Genomic DNA, 23,658 nt, shown 5'->3' on the forward strand with positions numbered 1-23,658 from the left:
TCATTCATCTTTGGTTTCGGTCGGAGCGGGCAGTGAGCCCTTTCCAGCTCGTGGAGGGAGGGGTCCTCCACCTCTCCCAACAACTTGGCGAACATCTCCGCAAAGTACTCTGTCAGCCTCTGGACCTTCAGCTGCCCCACGATCTTTAGATTCTGCCTTTGTGACTTGTTCTCCAGGTCCTCCACTTTGGCTGTCAGCCCTTTGTTACTCTCCACCACCCTCCGCAGATCCTCACTCATCGAGGTGAACTGGTCGCTGTGCAGCAACAACAATGCCTCCTCCATCTCCTCCACCTCTCCTTGCTCCCGCACCTCCGTAGACGTCTTTTCTAAAGCCTCCATCATTGTGGCAAGAGTCTTTCATCCACCCACTCCTTGAACGAGGCCATCATCTCCTTTCGATGCCTGTCGAAATGCTTGGAAAACAACTACTCCTCTGCCATCACTTCGGCCATCTTATCCACTGTAATCGGCGCGGTCCCACTTGTCGAGTTAGCTCCTGCCATCTTTCCTCCCACTTAACTCCCCACCAAACTCGCCGACAGACCTTCCCGGATTCTCTTTCTGGTATTTTGACATCCTTTGGTTGTCTGCAACCTTCTAACGATCAATCATATAAAAATTCTCCCCAAACTCTGGGTGAAAAGGGCCAAAAAATGAAGCTCCTACAGGAGCCACCTGACGTGCGACCTCCACCTACACGTCGCCACTGGAAGTCCAAAAGAATGAGGTTCAAACACATTTTTAAAAAAATATTTCAACATTGCACCTAGAGTTGAAAGAAAAATACTTTTTTAATAATGTAATTAACGCGTACATAAAAGATTATACATCTAATTTACAGGAATCGGGACAAAAGAGAATGAAAAACAAATTCGCAAATTTGCCTGACTGGAAATGCAAACTATTCAAAAGGCAGGGAGGGTGAACCACATCACTGATTATTCTCTGATTGTTCCTAGTTCTCTGAAGTTTTTACCATGTGTTACTCATCAAAGCCAAGCTATATTACAGACACTCTGCCAGACCATAGACCAAAATGTTGAAGCTTCTACTTGATTAATTCTGTTATCCATCTGATCTGGCTTAAAATAAACATTAATAAAGAGCAGGTTTATGGTTGCATCATGTGGGGCAAAATGTACTTCTTCCTTGTGGAAAATGAGAAGGCATGAAATTATATTACTGCAGTATTTTACTTCAAAAATAAACTCCGGGGGGGGGGGGGGGGGGGGGGGAGAGGGGGGGGGGGGGGGGGGAAGAGAGAGAGAGAGAGAGAGAGAGAGAGAGGAGGAGGAGGAGGAGGGAATAGGGAGAAGAGAGAGAGAGAGAGAGAGACGACGGCTTATGAGGCCCTGGACTCCTCACTTTCCAATACACTATAATCTGACCATTAGCTGGTGGCCTGGATGTCGGTGCCTCCTTTTAACATCTTGAAACAAAACCTGCAGCAAATCCATTGGTTGGCTTCACATATTATACAGATACCATTAATATTTTGCAAATATACAACTAACAAGCAAGACAAATCATTTGTCTAATCTTCCCATCTGAGGGTCAAAAGGCCACATATGGACAGAGAACGGAAAAATATTTTACACGATACCTCCCATTTCTGAGTCAAATTCATTTACGCACATGGTTAACAACAGTGGTCCCAGCACAGATTCCTGTGGGTCACCACTTCCCACTTTCAGCCAGTCTGAGAAATTTCCTCTAATTGCCCTCTGCTTTTGGTTTTGGAGCCCTCCTTCAGTTCACATGGTTGCTGACTCCACACAATTCCACACATCCTATCCTTGTCTTAGGTGCATCTCATCAAAGTCCTTCTGAATTACCATGGTGTGGGATTCCCCATTATCCGACGGCAAAATCGGGAAATGCGATTCGGCAGAGAAAAGCTTCCGACAGGCACAGATTTGACACCAAATCGCCATTCTCCGTCACCTTGAAAACAGCTACAATGCATTTCTCTCCGACATACAGTAGACACCGTTCGCATATCATTAGCGGGCCCGGCCCGGCACTCTCCAGGGCCTGCGCAATTCTCAACCTCCAATCGGCTGAGTTCCCGATTGGGTGCTGCTTTTACAAATCGTGGAACCGGCATGGCGGCTGCTTAGAGAGAGGGCCTAATATGCGTCTAGTATGGGCATAGTTTGCTAAAAGTTGTGCTGCTGGCCGGGGGGCATCTGCCAGTGCTGGTGGGAGTATTGGTCCCCCCCAGGGCACCGCCTCCTGGGTGCCCTCTGACCCCGGACAACCCATTAGCTGTAAGAGAGTGCTCCAGCACCACCAGTGCCACCATGTTGGCTGGCATAAGTGTGTGTGGGGAGTGTAATGTGTATGTGCAGCTGCAGCTCGTCAGCCTCCCGAGGGTCAATTAGGGATCCGGAAAATCCCGCACCATTTTTCAGTGGAATCGAGTGTGTTCCATGCGGCACCGGTGCTAGCCCCTCAATGGTAGCGGAATCAGTCCAGGTGCAGCGCCGGTTTTTCTGTCGTAAAGATCCACAGATTCTCTGTTGGCGTCAACACTTAGTCTCAGAAACAAAGAAACCCGTCCCATGTCTTTGAGCGCAAGCCATTGGACTCAGGTTTTTAATCCTCTTTAAGATTAACTAATTTCTGTAATGTCTCCTTTCTTAACTGCAAAAATATCCATTTTGACATCTCCTGCAGCTATTTCTTCTTTGTTAACATCTTCAGCATAAACTGAGGCAAGGTATTTATTCAGCATCCCTGTCATTTCAATAAAATCGTCCACGAGTTTATCTTACTTGCCTCTTTTGGGCCCTTTCCCTATCTTCTGTAAATTCTCCTTTAATACTTATGTGCCTTAGAATACTTGCTATTGATTTCTATATTTCTTGTTATTTAAATTTCAAATTTCCTCTTTATTTTCCTGATTCATTTAGCCTCTGCCCGAAGCTTATCCTGTTTCCTGTCCAATCCCCTTTATTGTTTACGCACTTTCTGTACACTTTTTCAACCAGAATTAATTTTATCTTCACTTAATTGATCCATGACCATCTCATTCTTGGCTAGTCTGTTGTATTATCTAATGGTTTCTATTTTTCTAACTCCCCCCATAGTATTGCTCTACTTTTTAGTCGATATTTATTCTAGTTTATCGTTTTTCTTGTGTAACCCGCATTTTTTTTTTCATGGTTTTCTTTTTACCCCCAGTCTATCAGTTTGGTCTTTGAACTCTATATATTGCTGTCAATATTTATTCTGAACTTAATTGTATTGTGGTCATTATTCCCAGATAATCTCCTGTGCCTTGGATCAGCAAGGAGTCTTGTGCACTTTGTAGAAACCCTGCCCGGGATTCTCCGAAATCCCGGCCAAGTGTTGACGCCGGTGTAAACACCGGAGTGGTGTACGCCGGCGACAGCAAGCTTCCTGGCTCAGCAATTCAGCGGTCTTCAGGGGGCTAGCACGGCGCCGAAGGGTTGCACGCTGCTCTGGCGCCAAAAGGCGGCCCTGCATGGCTGGTGCGGCTCAACACATGCGCATGATGGCCGGATCAACACCGGTGCATGCGTGTGGACATTGTCTCCGCTCCGGACAACATGGTGGAGACCTACAGCATGCGGAAGGAGGTAGGCCCCCTCCAGATCGTGGGCACCCACCGATCAGAAGCCCCCAATCGCGGGCCTGGACCCCATGGAGGCGACCCCCCTCCCCCCGGAGTCAGATCCGCCTGCCCCTCACCAGGACGTCCACCGCAGCCGCGGGTCCGAGCTCCCGCCGGGTGGTACCAGGCTGGAACCACGCCGGTGGGACTTGGCGGAACTCAGCGGGAGTTCGGGCCAGTCGCCCGCGGAGAATCGCCGCGGGGGTCTCTTTCAACGGCCCCCAACCGGTGACCGCGTTGGCACAATTGGCGCTGATTCTCCGGAGAATTACGTCCTGGTGTCGGAGCGGGAATTTCCCGTGTCCCCTCCGATTCTCTGACCCGGCGCGGGCTCGGAGAATCCCCCCCCCCCCCCCCCCCCCCCCCCATCTCCTTCTCCCTTTCCACTGCCTCCACCAGTGTATTTGGACTCAGTTGAAGTCCCCATGATTTTGATTCTTGAATTGGGTAGTCATTTCATAGATTTTTCTTCATAGATTTCTCCATCCACATCTTTTCTACTGACTGACAGTCTGTGTTTATCCATCTGCCAAATCAAATCTTCTTTGCCTAGTTCAAGGAATGTTTCTGAATAAGGGGAGTACAAAGGAAGAGCTTCGAAGACACCCTGAAGTCTTACCTCAAGAAATGCAACATAGATGTCAATGCCTGGGAGACTCTTGTCCAGAAGACACTGACTTGGAGGAATCTCCTGATTGAAGGGACATACTTCATTGAGAACACTTCATTGAGACGGCAAGGAGGAAGCCCGGAAAAGAAGCCTGAGAAAGAAATGCCAGTGATCTAGAGTCCAGGGATCGTTCCCAACTCCCAGAAACACCTGCCAAGTGTGTGGGCAAAGACGCGGCTCTAGGATCAGGCTCATCAGCCATGCAAGAACTCTCAGAACTCATGACCAGTAACACTGAGTTTCTCAGATGAACAATCATACACAGATGATGATGATTTGTCCCTAATAGTGTGACTGATTCCTTCCTGTCCTTTTTCCTCAATCCATATGGATTCCATTTCTATCTCGTTGGTTATGACCTTTCTTACTACTGCCATTATGTTATATCTGATTAATATAGGTAATCCCTTCTCCTCTTTCCTATGTCATCATTTCCAAATACATTATAACCTGCAATATGTAGCTGCCAAACCTGTCCTGCATGAAGCGATTAGTTACTTGATGACTACATCCTCTTAGTGCTCTTTTGGTGATGATTTGGAGATCCTCGCTGATATCTGGAATGACTCTCAGCGCCAATAAACACAACAATCACTTCAGAGCCATTGACAGGGCAATGTGGGCTGATGAGTGAGGTTGCAGGCTCTCGCGCACCAGGTGGCAAAGCTCTTGGGGGAAACACCTTTTTCAAATACAGATTAAATTTCTCATCAAGCCTGTGTTACCTCTCTATTCCTTGGGAGGTGGGTAATAGATGGGAGAGTGCATGCTCCCTAAATATAGCATGATTCCCCTTTCCTCCATCTTCCGCTATTGCTGCTGCCACTGACCCTCTTCTTTTCAAAAGTGCCATATAAAAAGTTAGCCCTTGGAGGATGTCGCAGCTGCTCATTTCGGGTTGGGAGTCAAAAATCTCCCGGGGGTCTCAAACAAAACACAGACAGAAATTGTTCCTTAAACTTTCAGCAATCCTCAGTCTCAAAAACCCTTCTCTCCCATTAGTTTAACTGACTCTGGCAAGAGCTGCAACTTATATTTTCCATTCTGACTTTCCAATCGTTGATTCCAATTCTAAGGATTCTCCATTGGCATTGGTGTTATAATCCCATTGGGCACTAATATGCCTCCTCTCAGTGAAAAAGATCACATGTAAGATAATATACCTTAATGTTATTAGACATACTTCTGGTTCAATGGCATTAATTGATCACGTCAGCACAGTCAACACCAATGACAAACCCAGAGTCATCAATACTTCACTCTAGAATTAGTGAGTTCACAGTACTCTGTCTAGACAATCAAATCTTTGAAGGGCAAAATCGGATTGCCCTGCTGTAAAGGTGAAGGTTTGATACAAAATCTCAGAAATGCATTAATTTTTCTTTCACTAAATTGTAATAGCAGCAATAATCACAAACATTTATCAACAGAATGTCACTTCTGTTCCATTCATATTTTAACAAGAGAGCGATTTTACCTCATAAATGGTAAACTGATGCTTTAAGTCTGGGTCAGTTCCTTTATTACTCATGCGCCGTTGGATGAGTTTTTCCATCCCCAGTTGCTCAAGACAGTCTGTAACATCATAGAATGAATCCTGGTCTGGAAGAGCTCCTAGGGTCTGTCAAAAAAGAAAAACGTTTCAAATCAATTTAAAACTTATCAGAAAAGCCACTCAGCTCAGCAAACCTCAAGCCTCCAGTGCTCAACTCTCCCTTTTCTTGTTTGACAATTTTCAATGATTCTTTGGTGTCTCATACCATATGCCAAGTATTACTGTAAATGTTATGATGCTGAATATAAATTTACTTTTCACTAATTCAAATTTATGTTCATTGGTCCCATTATCTGGCTTATTTTGAAGTATTAATATTTATTACATCAACGTTCCTTAAGGATTTGTTTATTGCCATGAAGTTTCTTCCTTAATCGCCTTCTTTCTAGATTGTAGAGGTTGATTTTGTCTATTCTTTTGCGATATTTGACCTTTTCATAATTAGAATCCTCTTTGTACCCCTGTCAATACATGAATATGATTCTGTAGTATGATGACCAACTGATTTCCCGACAGCACAATCTGTTGCCTCGCCGCTGACCTCAACCTCTCCCGACACACTGATTTAAGAAGAATGCATCATGTGACTCTGACCTGATCTTAAATAATCTCCATTAATAAGACTGCCCACTTCTGCTTCCGTAAAGCTGTCCGTCTCCATCCGCCCATCTCCTCTCAGCTTCTTCTGAAACTCTAAACTGTGTGTTTGTTACTTTCTATCCTTCATTAAGCTTCGCGAGGATGATATTAATTGACTGCAACAGGACATATATAGGCCAACAGAATGGGCAGGTAAGTGGCAGATTGAATTTAATGCAGAGAAGCATGAAGAGATATGGAGAGGTAACAGTATAATTCCAAACAGTGTGCAGGGTAAGAGCAACCTTGGGGTCTATGTGCACGCAAGGCGCCATGCGTGCCACCTATTAGCCCCTGGACCTGGGGCATCCCGGTAATGGCAGAGAATTCTGCTGCCCAGGCATTTTGTTGGGCCTTGCCAATGTTAAAATATATATACTGCCCGGGAAAACAGGGCATCTGTGACCTCATGGTTGCACTTGTGAGCTTTAGCTGATGAAATCCCCGCTCTAGCCCTGGAATGATCCTGAGGTGTAAATATTCAGGGCTACGGTGACCCTGACGGCCACTGGGAGCGGATAGCCTTCTCCTTCACGTGGTGCCAAGTCTGCAAGCACATGGCACAGGTGCCACACCATCCCCTTGTTGATACAGAGCTAAGGTGTTACTGAGAGAGATAGAAAATGGGTGACCAAAAGACAGAGCAAGAGTAGGAAGGCAGTGCAGGTGTCCCCTGCGATCATCTCTCATCTCCCTGCAAAACAGATATACCGCTTTCGATACCGTTGAGGGAGATGGCTCACCAGGGGAAGACAGCAGCAGCAAGGTTCATGGCACCATGGCTGGCTCTGCTGCACAGCAGGGCAGGAAGAATGGCAGGGCTATAGTGATAGGGGACACAATCGTAAGGGGAATAGACAGGCGGTTCTGCGGACGCAATAGAGACTCCAGGATGGTATGTTGCCTCCCTGGTGCAAGGGTCAAGGATGTCTCAGAGCGGCTGCAGGACATTCTGGGGGGGGGGGGGGGGGGGGGTGTTGAACAGCCAGCTGTCGTGGTGCACACAGGTATAGGTATAAGACTATATAGGTAAAAAAACGGGACGAAGTCCAACATGCTGAATTTAGAGAGTTAGGAGTTAAACTAAAAAGTAGGACCTCAAAGGATTGCCACCAGTGCCACGATCTAGTCAGTGTAGGAATGTCAGGATAGATAGAAGGAATGCGTGGCTCGAGACATGGTGCAGAGGGAGGGATTCAAATTCCTGGGATATTGGAACTGGTTCTGGGGGAGGTGGGACCAGTACAAACCGGACGGTCTGCACCTGGGCAGGACTGGAACCGATGTCCTTGAGGGGGGGGGGGTTGCTAGAACTGTTGGGGAGGGTTTAAACTAATGTGGCAGGGGGATAGGAACCACTGCAGGAAGTCGGAACGTAGTAAAACAGGGACAAAAACAAAAGGCAGTAAGGGGGAAAGTGTAAGGCAGAAAAGCCATAGTCAAAAATCAAAAAGGGCGACAGTACAAGGTACAGTGACTGAGGGGAGCTCAGTGAATAGGCCCAGTAATACTAAAAGGAATAAAATGGGAAGTAAAAACATAAATGGTAAGCGATGCACCAGGTTGTTACATGAAAATATGGGTTCAACGACAAGGAAAATTAGGAGAAAAGGTAAGAGGAAATATAACTTAGGAGAGGTTACTGATCGAGGTGTTAAGATTCAAAACAGAGGTATAAAAGCCAACATAAGTGTACTTTACCTGAATGCTCATTGTATTCGGAATAAGGTAAATGAGTTGATGGAGCAAATCATCGTGAACGATGATGATTTAGTGGCCATTACTGAAACATGGTTAATGGATGGTCGAGACTGGGAGTTAAATATCCGAGGGTATCAAACTATTCGCAAGGACAGAGTGGATGGTAAGGGAGGTGGTGTAGCTCTGTTATTTAAGGATGACATCCGGGCAATAGTAAGGGATGACATCGGTGCTATGGAGCATAAGGCTGAATCCATTTGGGTGGAAATCAGGAATATTAAAGGTGAAAAATTCACTGATAGGAGTAAAAGAACAAAAAAATAACGGATGCATGTAGAAATGGTACAGCAGTTATCATGGGGGTTTTTTAATCTACATGTCAATTGGTTTAACCAGGTCGGTAAAGGCAACCTCGAGGAGGAGTTTACAGAATGTATCCGCGATAGTTTCCTAGAACAGTATGTAATGGAACCTACGAGGGAACAAATGGTCCTAGATCTGGTCCTGTGTAATGAGACAGGATTGATTCATGATCTCATAGTTAGGGATCCTCTCGGAAGGAGCGATCACAATATGGTGGAATTTAAAATAAAGATGGAGGGTGAGAAGGTAATATCAAATTCTAGTGTTTTGTGCTTAAACGAAGGAGATTACAATGGGATGAGAGAAGAGCTAGCTAAGGTAGACTGGGAGCAAAGACTTTATGGTGAAACAGTTGAGGAACAGTGGAGAACCTTCCAAGTGATTTTTCACAGTGCTCAGCAAAGGTTTATATCAACGAAAAGGAAGGACGGTGGAAAGAGGGAAAATCGACCATGGATATCTAAGGAAATAAGGGAGAGTATCAAATTGAAGGAAAAAGCATACAAAGTGGCAAAGGTTAGTGGGAGACTAGAGGACTGGGAAATCTTTAGGGGGCAACAGAAAGCTACTAAAAAAGCTATAAAGAAGAGTAAGATAGATTATGAGAGTAAACTTGCTCAGAATATAAAAACAGATAGTAAACGTTTCTACAAATATATAAAACAAAAAAGAGTGGCTAATGTAAATATTGGTCCTTTAGAGGATGAGAAGGGAGATTTAATAATGGGAGATGAGGAAATGGCTGAGGAACTGAACAGGTATTTTGGGTCGGTCTTCACAGTGGAAGACACAAATAACATGCCAGTGACTGATAGAAATGAGGCTATGACAGGTGAGGACCTTGAGATGATTGTTATCACTAAGGAGGTAGTGATGGGCAAGCTAATGGGGCTAAAGGTAGACAAGTCTCCTGGCCCTGATGGAATGCATCCCAGAGTGCTAAAAGAGATGGCTAGGGAAATTGCAAATGCACCAGTGATAATTTACCAAAATTCACTCGACTCTGGGGTGGTCCCAGTGGATTGGAAATTAGCAAACGTGACACCACTGTTTAAAAAAGGAGGTTGGCAGAAAGTGGGTAATTATAGGCCTGTGAGCTTAACTTTGGTAGTAGGGAAGATGCTGGAATCTATCATTAAGGAAGAAATAGTGAGGCATCTGGATGGTAATTGTCCCATTGGGCAGATGCAGCATGGGTTCATAAAGGGCAGGTTGTGCCTAATTTAGTGGAATTTTTTTGAGGACATTACTAGCGCGGTAGATAACGGGGAGCCAATGGATGTGGTATATCTGGATTTCCAGAAAGCTTTTGACAAGGTGCCACACAAAAGGTTGCTGCATAAGATAAAGATGCATGGCATTAAGGGTAAAGTAGAAGCATGGATAGAGGATTGGTTAATTAATAGAAAGCAAAGAGTGGGGATTAATGGTTGTTTCTCTGGTTAGCAATCATTAGCTAGTGGTGTCCCTCAGGGCTCAGTGCTGGGCCCACAATTGTTCAATTGTGATTTGGAGTTGGGGACCAAGGGTAATGTGTCCAAGTTTGCAGACGACACTAAGATGAGTGGTAAAGCAAAAAGTTCAGAGGAGACTTCCGGTGGCGTGGGCGAGCAGCAAGAAGAGCTCCCGCCGGTGGCCACAGTTTGCGGCGATTTCGGGGATTTCCCCGGGTCATCACTGACCCCTCGACTATCATCGGCCTTTGGAGCCGTCACGGGCAGCTAGCGGGGCCGGTTTTAAAAACCGGCCAAGAATCTCGCGCGGGTGTCGGGGGCTTAGACGCTGGGCCCAGCGCGGCGTGGAGGTCGGAGCAGCGGAGGCAGAGCTACAAGGAGGCCGAGGCGGCAGGCCCGAGACCAGGGCACGACCCAGGTGGGGTGCTCCACATCGGATGGCTCCCACCTAGGATGAAGAAAGAAGGCTGAAGTCTGGTCCCAGGGGAGCTCTGGGGAATGTAGAGGAGAAAGAAAGAAGGTTTAAAGAAGTTTGATGAAAGTTTTTTTTTCTCCCCTTTTTCCCTTTTTTTGTGTGTGAAGGAAGAAAAATTGTTTTTTTCAAAAAAAAAAGAATAATTCAGATTGGTGAAGGACAGGAGGGTGGAAGGGGAGAGAAGAGAAAAGAAAGAAAAAACAATAAGCTGTTAGAGGATCCGAAGATCAGCATCGAAGAAAGGAGGAAACGCGGGTTTGCCGCTGAACGAGAGGACGAGCAAAAGTGCTGACAAGGTGGCGGAAGCCGAACCGCAAGGCGGGGCCGCACAACCTACAGTGGAGAAGATGACCGAGGTGAGGGTGGTGGAGCTGGAAAAGCAGTTCGCGAGGCACATGGAGGCCTTGAGGAAGGAGACGGTGGTCGCATTGAAGTCATTGGCGGAGGAGGCAATTGCCCCAGTGAGGGTGGCGGTGGCAAAGGCATCGGGCGAGGTGAGAGAGCAGGGCGAGAAGATGAAGGAAGTGGAGGAGGCCGTGTCACGACACAGCGACCAGGTCACCTCGATGGAGGACGAGCTGAGGAGGGTGGTGGAGGTCAACAGAGGACTCCGAGCAAAGTTCGAAGACTTGGAGAACCGCTTAAGGCGGCACAATTTGAGAATTGTGGGCTTGCCCGAAGGGACAGAGGGCCCAAGGCCAACACAATACTTTGCTAAGAAGTTGGCGGAGCTGATGGGGGAGGGTGAGAACGTCTCCCGGTATGAACTAGACCAAGCTCATCGGTCATCAAGGCCGAAGCCAACGTGAACGAGCCGCCAAGAGCAGTAATTATCTGCTTCCATAAGTTTTGCATGAAGGAGAAGGTATTAAGCTGGGCGAAGCAGAAGCGGGAGGTGCTGTGGGATGGTACTGCGGTTCGGATCTACCAGGACTTGACGGTGGAGTTGGCAAAAAGACGAGCGGCGTTTAGGCGAGTGAAGGCGGCATTTTACAAGGGGGTGTGATTTGGTATGGTGTACCCAGCGAAGTTGAGGGTAACGTATAACACCAAAGACTTTTATTTGAGACAGCAGAGGCGGCTGAGGCATTCGTGAGGGCAGAAGGCTTGGGACAGACGTGAGGAGCGGAACTGGAAGAGAGACTGTGGACTGTGTTTGAGCAGCTGGAAAACGTATGAATGCTACAACTTTCTTTTTACTGATGTGTATTGTAATTTACTTCTCTTTGCATTGTTAATGGTGGATTGATTGGCGTTCTGTGTTGCGACGGTTAAATGTTATGTTAGTGAATTGCATGGGTTGGATTGTTGGTTTTGCTTTTTTTTTGTTTTTTCTTTCTCTGGGACTGGGTGGAAGGGGAAGATATGTCTTGGCGGGGGGAGCCACCCGCGCTAGAAACTAAAGTCAGCTAGTGAATGGAGGTGAGGTGAGAGGAGGGCTGCGGACGTTGGAGCCTGGATAGCAGGCTTCAGTGGGCATATGAGGTGAGCGAGGGGGGGGAAGAGATGGATGCTGGGAGATCTTGTCTCAGGGGGAAAGGTAGGGGGAGTTCTTGAGAGGGGGGGGAAGGGGTTCGATGTTAACAATGGACAGGGGCGGGTCAGGCTTGTGGGGCAGGGCCCAGTGGTATGATGATGGTGGATAAGAAAGGTGGGGGGGGTGAGAGACCCCCAGTAAGGATAGTCACGTGGAACGTGAGAGGGCTAGGAGGTCCAGTCAAGAGGTCAAGGGTGCTTGCGCATCTTAAAAGTTTGATAGCCAATGTGGCAATGCTGCAGCAGACTCACTTGAGGGTGAAGGACCAGGTGAGACTTAAAAAGGGCTGGGTCAGTCAAGTGTTTCACTCTGGATTTGATGGAAGGGCTCAAGGGGTAGCGGTGTTGGTCAGCAAAAGGGTAGGCTTCCAGATGGAGAAGGTGGTGGCAGATCAGGGGGGTGGATATGTGATTGTGGCAGGGGTGCTGGAGAGGAGATCAGTGGCGCTGTTAAGTGTAAACGGTCCCAATTGGGACGATGTGGGATTTGCGAAGAAGGTGTTTGGGGCCATTCCCGACTTGGACACACACGAGCTGATCGTGGGGGGGGGGGGGGGGGGGGGGGGGAGACTGGAACTTGGTGCAGGAGCCAAGGTTGGACAGATTACAGCCGCGCTCGCTGGTCCCATCGGGGGGGGGGGGGGGGGGGGGCGAAGGCGCTGGCTGGGTTAATGGTGGAAATGGGAGGGGTAGACCCTTGGAGGTTCCTGCACCCAAGGGAACGGGAGTACTCGTTTTTCTCAGCAGTCCATAACGTATACTCGCGGATCGACTTCTTTGTGGTGGGAAAGGCTTTATGTTCTCATCGGGTGTCCTTATATGCCGCGACTTGCTGCTGTATGTGTCGGAACCAAGTGCGTCGATAGGAGGATAATTGGAGCGACTGCGAGTATTTGGGTCTTTCTCGGGGTACAAGCTGAACCTGGACACGAGTGAGTATTTTGTGGTGTCTGCCGGGGTTGGAGGGGGCTGCCATTCCGTACGGCAGGGAGACTCACTTTAGGTATCTGGGGGTGCAGGTTGCCCGGGAGTTGGGGAGGCTTCGCAGGTACAACATCACTAGTTTGGTGGGGAGAGTGAAAGCCGATCTGGCAAGGTGGGATGGTCTCCCTCTGTCATTGGGGGGTCGGATACAGGCGGTTAAAATTAATGTGTTGCCGCAATTTCTGTTTATTTTTCAATGCCTACCGATTTTCCTCCCAAAGGCTTTTTTCAGGGAGATTGAGGGAAGGATTACCTCGTTCATATGGAGAGGGAAGGTGGCCAGAGTGAGAAAGGTGCAGCTACAGAGGGGAAGCAAGGCAGGGGGTTTGGGTCTTCCGAACCTGATGTACTACTACTGGGCGGCGAATGTGGAGAAGGTGCGGAGCTGGGTCAGAGGGGTTGATTCCCAATGGGTCAGAATGGAGGAGAGTTTGTGCAGGGGTCGGGAGTGAAAGCACTAGCAACAGCGCCGCTCCCGATAACTCCGGGGAAATACTCGGGGAGTCCGGTTATAATAGCTTCTTTGAAAATCTGGTGGTTGTTTCGGCAACACTTCGGGTTGGGGGCAGGGTCAAGGGAAATGCCGATTTGGGGGAACCACAGATTTGAGCCAGGGAAGTGGGATGGCAGTTTTCGGAAATGGGAAGAGAAGGGGATTAAGACGCTAAACGGTTTGTTTCTTAGGGGTCGGTTTGCAGGATTGAGTGAGTTGGAAGCGAAGTATGGGCTGGAGCGGGGAGAAATGTTTAGATACATGCAGGTTCGAGATTTTGGCAGGAAGGAGATACAGAAGTTCCCGGAGGAACCGGCCTCCACATTGCTGGAGGAGATGCTGACGGCAAGGGGACTGGAGAAGGGGGTAGTATCAGCGGTGTATGGAGCTATTTTGGAAGAGGATAAGGCACCACTGGAAGGGATCAAAGCGAAATGGGAGGAAGAGTTGGGAAAGGTTATAGAGGAGGGGTTCTGGTGTGAGGTGCTCCGGAGAGTAAATGCCTTCACCTCATGTGCGAGGTTGGGGCTGATACAGCTGAAGGTGGTATACAGAGCGCATCACACGAGGGCAAGGATGAGCCGATTCTTTGAAGGAGTAGAAGATGTGTGTGAGCATTGCGGGAGGGGCCCGCTGTTCACGTTCATATGTTTTGGTCCTGTCCAAAGCTAGAGGGGTACTGGAAGGAGATTTTTAGGATAATTTCCAAGGTGGTGCACGTGAACCTGGACCCGGGTCCCCGGGAGGCCATATTCGGGGTGTCGGACCAGCCAGGGTTGGAAACGGGTGCAGAGGCAGATATTATAGCCTTCGCCTCGTTGATCGCCCGGAGGCGGATTCTGCTGGGATGGAGAGCAGCCTCTCCACCCTGTGCCCTGGCATGGCGGGGGGACCTGTTGGAATACTTGACCCTTGAGGAGGTTAAGTTTGAACTGAAGGGAAGGACGGAGAGGTTCTACAATTCATGGGCATTATTCATCATGCACTTTCAAGAACTGGATAACATCGAACATTAGTTGGGGGGGATGGGTGAGAGGGTTTGGGGGGGGAGGGGGGCTGTGTATATTAAGGATGACTGTGGGTAATCCATGATTCCTTTTTGTCATTTGTTTAGATAAACATGCGGGCTGATGTTTGGGGGTTGGTGGGAGGATGGGATTGTTGTTATTGATATGGGGATTGACATATCTGTTGCTGATTATTGTTTATTGTTGGTGGGTGTAAATCTGGGAGAAAATGTGAAAAAGGAGAATAAAAATATTTAGCAAAAAAAAGTGCAGAGGACACTGGAAGTCTGCAGAGGGATTTGGATAGGTTAAGTGAATGGGCTAGGATCTGGCAGATGGAATACAATGTTGACAAATTTGAGATTATCCATTTTGGTAGGAATAAAGCAAAAGGGATTATTATTTAAATGATAAAATGTTAAAACATGCTGCTGTGCAGAGAGACCCGAGTGTGCTGGTGCATGAGTCGCAAAAAGTTGGTTTACAGGTGCTACAGGTGATTAAGAAGACAAATGGAATTTTGTCCTTCATTGCTAGAGGGATGGAGTTTAAGACTAGGGAGGTTATGCTGCAATTGTATAAGGTGTTAGTGAGGCCGCACTTGGAGTATTGTGTTCAGTTTTGGTCTGCTTACCTGAGAACGGACGTACTGGCGCTGGAGGGTGTGCAGAGGAGATTCACTAGGTTAATCCCAGAGCTGACGGGGTTGGATTACAAGGAGAGGTTGAGTAGACTGGGACTGTACTCATTGGAATTTAGAAGGGTGAGGGGGGGATCTTATAGGAACATATAAAATTATGATGGGAATAGGATAGATGCGGGCAGGTCGTTTCCACTGGCGGGTGAAAGCAGAACTAGGGGGCATAGCCTCAAAATAAGGGGAAGTAGATTTAGGACTGAGTTTAGGAGGAACATCTTCACCCAAAGGGTTGTGAATCTATGGAATTCCTTGCCCAGTGAAGCAGTTGAGGCTCCTTCATTAAATGTTTTTAAGTTAAAGATAGATAGTTTTTTGAAGAATAAAGGGATTAAGGATTATGGTGTTCGGGCCGGAAAGTAGAGCTAAATCCACCAAAGATCAGACATGATCTCATTGAATGGTGGAGCTGGCTCGAGGGACCAGATGGCCTACTCCTGCTCCTAGTTCTTATGTTCTCTGGCTCTGCTCGTCTTATAATTATGACCTGGGTTGGAGTGTGTTTGACTGCTGCAGTCATTTTTTAAAAGAAATCCCAGCTTGAAACGCAAGGATATTGTGGGAGTCAGGGGTGCAATTAAAGCCTTGTAAAAAGCGTGGGCCGATGATGTGGGTGGAGGCCTTGCGGAGGGTGAACGCGTCCTTGTTGTGTACAAGGTTAAGCCTCATCCAGTTTAAAGTGGTGCATAGGGCCCATATAATGGCGGCGAGGATCAGCAGGTTCTTTGCGGGGGTGGAGGATAGGTGTGTGCGGTGCACGGGGTGGGAGGGCGCGTATCATGTGCACATGTTCTGGGCATGTCCAAGACGAAGTGGGTTCTGACAGGGGTTCTCGGATGTGATGTCCAAGGTATTGGGTGTGGGGGTGGTTCCGAGTCAGGAGGTGGCCATATTTGGTGTGTCGGAAGACACGGAAGTTCGGGTGATGGGGGGAGAGGTTGATGTTTTGGTCTTTGCCTCCCGATAACCCAGAGACGGATTTTGTTGGGTTGGAGGGACTCAGAGCCGCCGAAGGCAGGGTTGTGGTGAAGACTTGCAGAATTCCTGTGCTTGGAGAAGGTCAAGTTCGCTCTGCGGGGGTCGGTAGAGGGGTTCACCTATAGGTCGAAACCGTTCATTGATTTCTTCCAGGAGAATTGAGGAGTCAGCAAGGGGGAGGGAAGGTTTGTGGGTGTAAGGGGGTTGAAATGGGGAAGGCGTGACATGGGCAGTGTGGTAGCATAGTGGTTAGCACAGTTGCTTCACAGCCCCAGGGTCCCAGGTTCGATTCCGGCTTGGGTCACTGTCTGTGCGGAGTCTGCACATCCTCCCCATGTGTGCGTGGGTTTTCTCTGGGTGCTTTGGTTTCCTCCCACAGTCCAAAGATGTGCAGGTTAGGTGGACTGGCCATGATAAATTGCCCTTAGTGTCCATAGAACATAGAAAAATACAGCACAGAACAGGCCCTTCGGCCCACGATGTTGTGCCGAACTTTTGTCCTAGATTAAGAACAAATTAATCTACACCCCATCATTCTACCGTAATCCATGTAGCTATCCAATAGCCGCTTGAAGGTCCCTCATGCTTCTGACTCAACTACTTCCACAGGCACTGCATTCCATGCCCCCTCTCCTCTCTGGGTAAAGAACCTACCTCTGACATCCCCCTCGATATCTTCCACCATTCACCTTAAATTTATGTCCCCTTGTAATGGTTTGTTCCACCCGGGGAAAAGGTCTCTGACTGTCTACTCTATCTATTCCCCTGATCATCTTATAAACCTCTATCAAGTTGCCCCTCATCCTTCTCCGTTCTAATGAGAAAAGGCCTAGCACCCTCAACCTCTCCTCATAAGACCTACTCTCCATTCAAAGCAATGGTAAAGATCATTCCTGGTAAATCTCCTTTGCACCTTTTTCCAAAGCTTCCACATCCTTCCTAAAATGAGGCAACCAGAACTGCACACAGTACTCCACAGTACAAATGTGGCCTTACCAAGGTTTTGTACAGCTGCATCATCACCTCACGGCTCTTAAATTCAATCCCTCTGCTAATGAACGCCAGCACACCATAGGCCTTCTTCACAGCTCTATCCAATTGAGTGGCAACTTTCAAAGATCTGTGAACATAGACCCCAAGATCTCTCTGCTCCACATTGCCAAGAACCCTACCGTTAACCCTGTATTGCGCATTCATCAGAAAGGTTTAGGTGGGGTTACTGGGATAATGGGGATAGGGTGGAGGCCTGGGGCTTAAATAGGGTGCTCTTTCCAAACGCCAGTGCAAACTCGATGGGCTGAATGGCTTCCTTCTGCACTGTATATGCTATGCTATGACGTGGGATGGAGATCTGTGGTTGTTTGTTGGGTTGATGTGTTGTTCTTCTGATAGTCTGTGTATATATGTTAAATGCCTTGAATACAAATATATTTTTAAATAAGCTTGGTCTAATGGAATTTTGTTTTGAGGGGATTCCCTGTGGAGTTAATTAGTTTTCAGCTTGGTGAGATGATGGCATTTCTGGTTGGAACGATGGCCTGAGGTGTTTTTGAGAAAGTCATTTGTAGTTCTGATCTGGCAGAACGTGTACACAGTGAAACTGTTAGTATCATAGTATCATAGAATTTACAATGCAGGAGGCCATTTGGCCCATCGAGTCTGCACCGGCCCTTACAAAGTGCACCCTACTCAAGCCCACGTTTCTACCCTATCCCCTTAATGCAGTAACCCCCACTTAACCGTTTTTGGACACTAAGGTGAATTTTTGCTTGGCCAATCCACCTAACCCGCACATCAGGCAGGAATAGAGGCGCCAGCCACCTGCCTGCCCAGAAGGGAAAAAAAACAGTGAAACAGGGAACTAGTAATACTGTCCAAACTGTTTTATTCCCTTCTGGGTGAGTTCAGCGACACCCTTGCATCCTGCCCACTCCATCAGCCTCTGGTGGCAGACTGGCTTTTATTTTTAATTGGGTCTCACTGTAAGAGATTAATTGTATTTAAAGCAATGCCGACTTCTCGGAGGACAAGGGGGAGCTGAAACAAGCCAGTCAAAAAGAACTTTTGAAGACATCCAGCCAGAGTTTCTGCAGGTGTTCGGATCAGAGTCAGATTTATTCTGTGAAGAAGTGTCCCAAGATCCCTTTCTCAAAGAATAACTCTGTAAAACAAGTATTACTCTGGGTCTTGATACTTAAGGTGGATTGAGAGCCGAGCTGGTCTATTTTCTGTTGTTAAAGTGAGAATAAAGATAGCAAAGTAAGGGGTATTGTATTCACTGTGCTAAATAGTATTGTTTAAGGGTAATTGTAAGCTATTTGTGAGTGTGATGTTAAAGATTTTAATACTATGTTAGTAATAAAGTTTTGTTTAAAAATACCACATCCCTAGTTCTTCATGCAATCACTCCTGGAATGAAGTATCCTTTCCTCAGTTTTACAAAGTTAAAATATTGGGGTTTTAATCCGGTCTGGGGTCGTAACATGGTCCTTTATTTTATCCTTGTGCACATTTCGTAATTGTCTTTTCTTGGGACATATTCATGGTACTATGTCCCTGGACGATCCTGATTGGAGTTTTGAAGGAGGAGTAGAGTGAAATGGTAAAGAATTCTCGTGCGATTGAGGCGGTTGGAATTGGCTGGGGTGGAGCCCAGTTTGCAGTGGTTCTCTTGCTAATGAGCGGGCCTGCATCTCGGCGGCGCAGTGGGCATCGGGATGATGATCACCTCAGAGTGTTGTTCTGAATGGTGATTTCAGCTCTGTGTTGCAGATCTTTGGAGTTCACCTTGAAGAACCATGAGGTGTCCTTGCAAGAATGGTAGAGGTGCAGGAGAGAAACTGTGCATTTTCTCGAGGACTTCTCCTAGTTAAGGCCTGCCTTCTGTTCATTGAGATTCTGCTGCATAGTGCGTCGCATATCCTGATAGTTTCAGGAGGCAGGGGCCGGACCAAGAGTGTTCATCTGTCTGATTTCTGGCAGGAAGTGAGAGGCGAGTTCCTGACTGAGTTTGAAGATTGGTTGCCGTGCTTTAGTAATCTTGATCTGGAGGCTGGGTGTATCAGGTTCAATGGAGCACAGAGAATCTGATCTTCAAGGCCTGTGGTCAGTTGCCCCCCCCCCCCCCCCCCCCCCCCATCTGCTGGCCTTGTATTATCCTGTCTTTGATGATCGTCATGAGGGTATAGAGGTGGCCGGTTGAGTCAAGTCATTCCCCCCCGCCCCTCAATCCACGCCTAGGCTGTTGGTCACTTGGGAGCCGGGGTGACTATTTGGCGGAAATGAAGGTGCTTTGTTATAATCCATGAGAAATCCTTTCTTTTTCCCCCAATTCATTTTTTCCAATTAAGGGACAATTTAGCGTGATCAATTCACCTACCCTGTAAAATCTCAATATATATAATGTTTTTAAAAAGGAAACTGGATGGGCACCTGAGGAAAATAAACATGCAAGGTTAGAGGGTTAGTGTGGGAGAGCAAAGGTGCCATAGTCCCAGATGAACATAGGTTGTTTTCCCCTTTGAGGGGGACACCTCAGGCGAGGGGTAACGTTGAGAAAGCGGGCCTTCGTGAATAACCTCAGCCAGTACGGGAATTGAAACAAACCAGTTGTCTAGCGAAGTGAGCGGGAGAGTAGGATTGAGTGGAGTGCACACAGAGTTGGTGTGGACTCAATGGTCTAAATTCTGTAAAAAGGTTTTTTTCTCATGTTGCCTTTTGTCAATCACTTAATTCTGTGCCCCCTGGTTCTTGACTCATCCACTGATGGAACAGCTATCTAATTTGCTCAGATCCCTCATGATTTTGAACATAAACTTTCTCTACTCCAAGGAGAACAGCCTCAGCTTCTTCAATCTATCCATTTAAATGAAGTGTCTCACCCCTGGAGCAATGCTCATAGTTTTGTCGTGTTCTCTACAAAGCCATCACATTCTTTTGAATGTGTGATTCCCAGAATTCAATGCAATACTCCAGTTGAAGCCAATGTGGTGTTTTCTTAAATATAAATTTAGAGTATCCAATTCTTTTTTTTCCCCCCAATTAAGGGGCAATTTAGCGTGGCCAATTCACCTACCCTGCACATCTTTTTGGGTTGTGGGGGCGAGACCCACGCATACACGGGGAGACTGCAAACGCCACACGGACAGTGACCCGGGGCTAGGATCGAACCCCAGTCTTCGGCACCATGAGGCAGCAGTGCTAACCACTGCACCGCCCCTATCAGGCTTTCTAACTCCTCTTGTAGTCTACCACTAACTTCCTCTCAGATCACTGTACTTCCAAGTGTTGTGTCATCTGCAAATTCTGAAATTGTCCCCATTACACCCAAATAAAGGTTATTAATAGATCAAGAAAAGCAAAAAATCTAATACTGATGGTCTAGAAATGCTCACTGTATACCTTCTGGCAGTCCGAGAAACAACCATTCACCACCACCCTCTGTTGTATATCACTCAGCCAACTTTATAGCTATGCCACGACTGCCCCTTTTATTCAATGGGCTTCACCTTTGTTGACAAATCTTTATGTGACTCTTAATCAGCTGCCTTTAGAAGCCCAAATTATCTCACTGAATGGCAGAACAGGCTCAAGGGGATAAATGCTTACTCTTGTACCCATGTTCCAACGTTTCATAAGCAGCAAAGAAATTAATTATCGTTTTTTCTAATTCTGCTAGTGTTGAGTAAAGAAGCAATGTTGACCGGGAACATTGAGATATTCCTTATTCCTTACTCTTATTTGAACATTGCTGGGTGACCATCCACCTGCACTACCAGAACAACTGGACGTGACTTGTTTGTAGTGCAGTACTGCACTGAATTGTTCACTTAGATTAACAGCAACAACAATTTGCATTTCTATTTCACCTTTGACATGGAAAAAGTACCAAGATGCTTTGTAAAGCCTCAAGAGAAAAATGGACACCAATTCATAGAAATCAGGAACACTTAACAGGCATTTGGTCAAGGAGGCACTTAAGGAAAATATAGGAATCGAGAGAGGAGGGAGTCACAAAGAATGGGCCTAGGGAGCCAAAGGCCCAGTCATCAATGATGAGACCAAGGGAAAAGGCCTCTCAAAAGTATTGCACTGTTCAAGAGGCCAGAACCAGAATAATGATGGAGGGGTTTGTGATGATATGCATAAAGCAATTCTGTTCATAATGATATGCATGACCTCTGGTCACTAGGTGGCAGTGCAAACCCACCAAGTGACCCTGTGGCTGGGGAGGTGGGAGTAGGACCTGCTGGAGGATAGACGTATTTTGCAGTAGCCCTACAATAGTTAATTAGTGTTAGTAGTTTATTATTTTCTTTATCATAGTTATCTTTATCTCGCGTTTGTTTCTTAATTAATTATTTAAATTAGATGTTCTGTAGTTCATCATTCACTTTGGCCAGTCTACAGAAAATGAAGGGTTGTTGCACTGGAGGAGGTTATACATAGCAAAGGTGAACTTATGGAGACATTTAAGCACAGGAATAAAAATTTTAAATTTGAGGCATGGGGCACTGGGTGACATCATTGGTCATCAAGGACAGGGATAGTGGGTGAATGGAACTTGCTGCAGAATATGAGACAGGCAGCAGAGCTCAGTACTGAGGTTACAAAGTTTTGTTCAGCCCGAGATGGTTGCCTTGGTGTGCGAATGGAGTAGGGGGCAGCAAAGGTTTAGCCTGCCCAATTTCTACCCGAATCAAACTGCGGCACATCCAACACTGAATATCAGACAACTAGGCCAGGATTCTCCCCTACCCGGCGGGGCAGGGGGTCCCGGCGTAGCGGAGTGACGCCAACTACTCCGGCGTCGGGCCTCCCCAAAGGTGCGGAATTCTCCATACCTTTGGGGGCTAGGCCCGCGCTGGAGTGGTTGGCGCCACGCCGACCTGCCAGCCGGCATCGGGGCTGACCGAAAGGCTTTTGCCAGTTTGCGCATGCGCTGGTACGTCAGCTGCCGCTCACTGTATACCTTCTGGCAGTCCGAGAAACAACCATTCACCACCACCCTCTGTTGTATATCACTCAGCCAACTTTATAGCTATGCCATGACTGCCCCTTTTATTCAATGGGCTTCACCTTTGTTGACAAATCTTTATGTGACTCTTAATCAGCTGCCTTTAGAAGCGTCACCACCAGCGCATGCACGGTAGGGGGGGTTCTCTTCCACCTCCGCCATGGTGGAGGCCGTGGCGGCGGAAGAAAAAGAGTGCCCCCATGGCACTGGCCCGCCCGCCGATCGGTGGGCCCCGATCGCGGGCCTGGCCACCATGGGGGCACCCCCCCCCCGAGGTCCGATCGCCCCGCTCCCCCCTCCCCCAAGACCCCGGGGGCCAATCCCACCGCCACCAGAGGTGGTTGAAACCATGGCGGCGGGAGAGGCCTCTCAGCAGCGGGACTTCGGCCCATCGCGGGCCGGAGAATCGCCGCAGGGTGCTCGCCGATCGGCGCGGCGCGATTACCGCCCCCGCCAATTCCCGGGTGGCAGAGAATTCCGGCCACGGCGGGGGCGGGATTTTCACCGGCCCTGGGCGATTCTCCGACCCTGCGGGGGGTCGGAGAATTTAGCCCCTGGTCTGACAACTCGGAAGCAATAGAAGGGTAAAGGCACGTAGTGCTGGTTGTCATCAGTGTATACATGAGAGCTGACCCCACGTCTGTGGATGAGGTTACCAGCAAATAGACAAGGACAGGGAGAAGGCAAAGGGTAGGTTTATGGGGGATGTTTGAGGTGACAATGCAAGGGTGCAAAGAGAAGCTACTGCTGCAGGTCCTCTGCTGATGATCAAAGAGAGAGGAGAAACCAAGAGAGAATTTCCACTGAGCTGGACATTGACAGGCATTGCAGACGATGTGGGTGATTAAACTTGCCAAAAACTGTACGGTTATAGAAGGATGAGAAGGGATAATGCATCATGACCACGTTCACAGAGTGTGGCATTTGTGACTTTTAAATAAAGCTGTGGTGTAGGTAGAAACCTGATTGGAGAGATTCAAGCAGGAAGCTGTGGACAGGCGGGGGGGGGGGGGGGGGGGGGGTGCGCGTGCGGCATAGATCTGGGAGGTGACAGCACATTAAAGAACTTTGGAAAGAAAGGACAGAGGAATTGAGAAGGAGATGGTGATTTTGAAAATGAGCAAGACCCAAGGAGTGGGAGTCATTTACAATATCAGTTAGTATGGGGGTGCAGGTGCTGCAGCAAAAAGAGCCAGGTGGTGAAGGATAGAACACTGAAATCTAGTCTTTAGATATATATATAAATAAACGTTATAACATTATCAAGGGAGCAAGTTTCAACTGCTTTCTTAATTAAAGAAAATCACAAAATGTCATCTCATGAATATACATTAAATGAGATGCTCGTAATAATGCAAAACAATTAATATTTTAATTTCATACTTCTAATTTTGCACTGTGTTGATGCCTGCATTTTGTTACATGCCAGTCTGAATAAAGGACAACCC

General features: G+C 47.5%; 1 protein-coding gene across 4 annotated transcripts in view; it reads right to left on the bottom strand.

Annotated features, from left to right (window-relative positions):
- fhod1 (formin homology 2 domain containing 1) overlaps positions 1 to 23,658 on the bottom strand; it is a 483,544-nt gene that overhangs the window by 153,765 nt on the left and 306,121 nt on the right. For all 4 annotated transcript variants that reach the window (XM_038806848.1, XM_038806847.1, XM_038806846.1 and 1 more), the window contains exon 9: positions 5,790 to 5,933. In XM_038806848.1, the coding sequence (XP_038662776.1) occupies positions 5,790 to 5,933 (144 nt within the window). The remainder of the gene's footprint in view (positions 1 to 5,789; positions 5,934 to 23,658) is intronic.

The sequence above is a fragment of the Scyliorhinus canicula genome, chromosome 9 (genome assembly GCF_902713615.1).
Source record: "Scyliorhinus canicula chromosome 9, sScyCan1.1, whole genome shotgun sequence".
Taxonomy (NCBI): Eukaryota; Metazoa; Chordata; class Chondrichthyes; order Carcharhiniformes; family Scyliorhinidae; genus Scyliorhinus; species Scyliorhinus canicula.